The sequence below is a fragment of the Chelonoidis abingdonii genome, chromosome 9, assembly GCF_003597395.2.
Source record: "Chelonoidis abingdonii isolate Lonesome George chromosome 9, CheloAbing_2.0, whole genome shotgun sequence".
In the NCBI taxonomy this organism is placed as follows: Eukaryota; Metazoa; Chordata; order Testudines; family Testudinidae; genus Chelonoidis; species Chelonoidis abingdonii.
Genome location: NC_133777.1, coordinates 51842922 through 51847300, shown reverse-complemented (window position 1 = coordinate 51847300; position 4379 = coordinate 51842922). Strand labels below are relative to the sequence as shown.

At 40.7% G+C, this 4379-nt stretch overlaps 1 protein-coding gene across 3 annotated transcripts in view; it reads left to right on the top strand.

Moving 5' to 3' along the window:
* Positions 1-4379, top strand: part of USP3 (ubiquitin specific peptidase 3) — a 70262-nt gene that overhangs the window by 15562 nt on the left and 50321 nt on the right. Inside the window, exon 2 of one of the 3 annotated variants that reach the window (XM_075069538.1) lies at positions 2353-2512. In XM_075069538.1, coding sequence (XP_074925639.1) covers positions 2484-2512 — 29 coding nt within the window. In that variant the 5' untranslated portion in view covers positions 2353-2483. Of the gene's footprint in view, positions 1-2350; positions 2513-4379 lie in introns of those variants that run through there. The other 2 variants (XM_075069539.1, XM_075069540.1) reach the window with 2 other exon arrangements.

Below are 4379 nucleotides of genomic sequence, written 5' to 3'. Positions count from 1 at the left end.
AAAGGGGTGGGAAAATTTTCGAGTTTAAACCACAAAAAAATTGGGGGGTCCCATGTAAAAAGTTTAAAAAAAAAAAAAAAAAAAAAAAGGTGAAAATGTAGGTTACATCTACACTACAAGCTCTACAGTGGCACAGCATCTGCATCTACACTGGGAGGATGGGTAGGAGGTTAGGTTGATGTAGCCACAGCACTCAGAATGCGAAATGTTCATATCCTGGAGAGACATAGCTAGGACCATCGAAGTTTTAAGTGTAGACCAGGTCTTAGTAACAGTAGTATATTTAAAAATGAATCTTGAGGGCTTTCCTCCACCATACCACTCAAACGACTTTTGCCTTCCTCTGCAGCATGGGGCACGGATCAATTGCAGGTTTAAACTAGTGTAAATGGTGGAGTCTCTGTAACTTGAAGTCTTTACACCATGGTTTGAAGACTTCAGTATCTCAGCCAGATGTTAGGGATCTATTACACGAGCAGGTGTGTGAGGTTCTGTGGCCTGCAGTGTGCAGGAGGTCAGCTAGATGATCCGGATGGTCCCTTCTCACCTTAAGTCTGAGTCAGTGGTCCCCAAACTTTTTCAATTCCACCCACTCCTTACCCGGTCCACACACTCCCAGGAGCTGGGGCGGCGTATAGGGTGGGTGGGGCAGGACAGGGAGAAGGAGCCACGCTTTTAGTGTCTGGGCGACTGGGACTGGAGCAGAACTGGGGCCAGGAGCGGAGATGGGTGGCTTTCCCTCTCTGTCCCCTGGGGGCTTGGTCTAGGCCTGCCTTGGCCCCCTGGATGTTCCACTGTGCTCTCCATAGGTGGCGCGCCCCACAGTTTGGGGATCATTGGTCTGAGTCTATGAGAGAGCAATTTGAAATAATCACTGTCAAATATTGTAGATTCTTACAACATATGAAGAGGAGTGTTTTTTCCATAGTGAATGTATTGGAGATTTTGCATGTAAATATTCCTGTGAGGGGTTGTGAGTTTACCACACAGCAGCATTGTGCTTATGAATCAGAAAATGAAACATTCTCTTAAGAAGTGAAACTTCCCTGTCTACTTTTATTTTTCTACCTGGCTGAAGTTAAAAAAGGGAGCACACTATTAAAGGTGAAAAGTCAGTTATTTAATTTCTTGGAGGTCTAAATATAGGATGGAGTTAAGAGTTTTATTGTAAACTATGTCTGTTTTGGCCCAGTGCCCCCTTTAAAGGTTGGCAAAATTTTAGGGCTAAAACTTTTCTTCCCTACAAGGAAAACTGCATTTCAATATTTGATGTATTCGCAGATATAATGAAGAGTAAATTTACTAACTGTTCTGAGTCTGAGATTTGACACTAATATAGTACAAGAGCTGAATGTGCAGAAGTTCCTATTTTAATGTGTGAGAGCACAGATTTGCAACTTACCTTCAAAGATGACATGTATTCTTTGTGTCCTAATGCACATCCTTTGTTCGATGTTCTTGTGGGAGTTCTGTACTGTTGATATGAGTGGAGACCATTCCATTATAAGTTTTGTGACAGTGTTGATGTCTATTTTAAGAAACATCCTGGAAAAATACATGTGGCTGTGAGCAATGAAACCTCTTTATGGGACCGGTAAAAATCTGTTATCCTGTGAAGACACTAGTATTCAGATTCTTCAAGAGATCAGTCAGGTCCTACTGTACATTCCTTTAAACATTTGGAGCATGGGCAAAGGCTGATTGATATCTTCAATTAATTTACCTTATTACCTAAATTGAGACATTTCCCCCTGGACCTCCTACTGTTCTCATTGCTGTCTTCAGGAGTGGCAAACTTGGAGGGCTGGTTAATATTGTGGCTGGTTGAGGAGAGAGATAAATGTGTGCTCAGTGGTTGTGGGTGCAGTCTTAGTGGATGTCAGGAAGGAGCACTCACTAGGATCTATGACAGTGTATATGTAAAGATCTTAATTTAAGTATTGAGACACCCTAAGAACTGTAGCTTTTTTAACCAGAACACTGAACTTTCCCTTCTGTGCTCTAGATTGGACTATAAAACAGAGTCCTTTCACGTGTCCACCATTTTGATTCAGCACATAACTGAAAGGTTAAAATGTTATAGTTAAGACCTGCAGCAGCACTTGCATACAGAAATGAGCATTCAGAATGGCATATGTTAACACAGTGTACAGCTTAATTTAGTCTACTTACTATTGATGGAATTGGCAGGCCCTCTTGGAGTAATTTGTCTGAAGTAGTCTTTCTTATAATAGGTTTTATGAAATAGTGGTCAAGTGCGGTGACTATAGGTGTTTTTTTTTTTTTTTTTTTAAAGACTACTATATCTTTTCCCTTAAGCTTTGGTTAAATAACTGTTTAAAATATGAAGAGTTTTTTTGTGATTTCTGCTTTCTTTAAGATATGTGAATGGCCATGCAAAGAAACATTATGAAGATGCACAGATTCCTTTAACCAATCATAAGAAAACAGAAAAGCAAGAGAAAGTTCAGCATACTGTGTGCATGGATTGCAGTAGTTACAGTACATATTGGTAAGTAAATATTTTCAGCATGTCAGTTCATGACATTGTTATATATTCTGAGATAGATATATATATAATCTCAGAATTCCGAATATTATTTATTTATTTATTGTTAAAATAAATAAATATTCAGAATGTAGAGAAATGTATTTTTTAAAGTCATAGTATACATATTCTCAGTCTTGGCTGTTTCAAAATAGAAACAGTATGTGAAAACTCTCTCTGCTTTGACATGTATTTTAGATCTGTGATTAAAGCTAGATTCCTGCATTACAAGTGACATACAGGAGGTTTTTCAATGTGTGTAACGGGGATTTGTTTAGTTATGGCAATTTCTGTATAGCATTTCACGTTTAGAGGTATGTAAGAGTACCAGTCCATTCCAGTTCCTCATTTCATAGAGCTAGCCAGTCTTGCACAGAATAAACATTTACAAATGGTTCAAGTGTGATTATGGTAAGAGGAGTGAGTGATTAAGTAAAAATGACAAATTCTTGCTCAGGGAATCTGTTTCCTCTGTGTGCCTTTGTGTCGTCATCTCTGCTGACTTTCTGGTGGAAAGACTAGTTTTTTCTGATGGAAGTTTTGCAGAGCAATACAGCTATGAGAGAGGGAGCTAGAACCTTCTTGGGGGTGAAATCAAACTGTCAACCAAATTCAAATAGCAGAATCTTTATAAATGGGGATATAAGAGGCAGAACGCAGCACTGTCTGAGTTTGCTCTGCTAGCGATAGCCCTGTAAACTGAACAAACACAGCAAAGGCAGGGAGTGGTGTTGTGGAAGTGATTTTCTCCCTCCACCCCAAGCAGAATTTTTGACTGCGTCTGTTGGTTTTTTCCCTCTCGGATTCAACATTGTTGCTACGTATGTGATTGCTCAAGGGTAAAGTCAGAATGGGATTTAAATAACTGCATAGTTTTGACTGTGATGTTCTCATAACTCTACAAGACAGATCTCCTCCTCTGAATAAGATGCAATTTTGGGCAGGTGACTTAATATCTTGGTGTACTGGGTCAGCGAGAGTCCATGCTCTGATGCCTCAGGTGTCCTGCTGTAAGGAAGAATGGTTCCATATTAAATGTCCTGAGTGAACCCTGGATTAAGTGGTCTCAGCCAAGAGAAATTGTTTAGTGCAAGTCAGAAAATTAAAAGTTAAGGCTTATGTAATACATGCAGCAATACCAAATGCTTTATGTGACTTGATAGGCAGAGAAGAATGCCGTTTTAACAGTCTTAGGTGGAGTTTACTTCCATTTATATTTTATTTCTCTGCCAAATGAAGAGGCATATGGCCCAGTGTGATAATGTATTGAAAAACTGTATTGTATATGTACAAAGCAGCAGAGTTGGGGTTGCTGTGAGAAGATTAAGTCGACATTTCCTGATTTACACTGTTAACATGTCAGTCTTAGGGTACGTCTACACTACGGGATTATTCCAATTTTACATAAACCGGTTTTGTAAAACAGATGGTATAAAGTCGAGTGCACACGGCCACACTAAGCACGTTAATTTGGCGGTGTGCATCCATGGTCCGAGGCTAGCATCGATTTCTGGAGCGTTGCACTGTGGGTAGCTATCCCATAGTTCCTGCAGTCTCCCCCGCCCCTTGGAATTCTGGGTTGAGAGCCCAGTGCCTGATGAGGCAAAAATCATTGTCGCAGGTGGTTCTGGGTACTGCCTCACCCCTCCTTTCTTGAAAGCAGCAGACAACCGTTTCGCGCCTTTTTTCCTGGGTGAACTGTGCAAAACCCATAGCACAGCAAGCATGGACCGTGCTCAGATCAAGACCCCAATCGTGGACATTGTAAACACCTCACGCATTCTCGTGCAGTCTTATGCTGAACCGGGACCTGCAAAACCAGGCGAGGAGG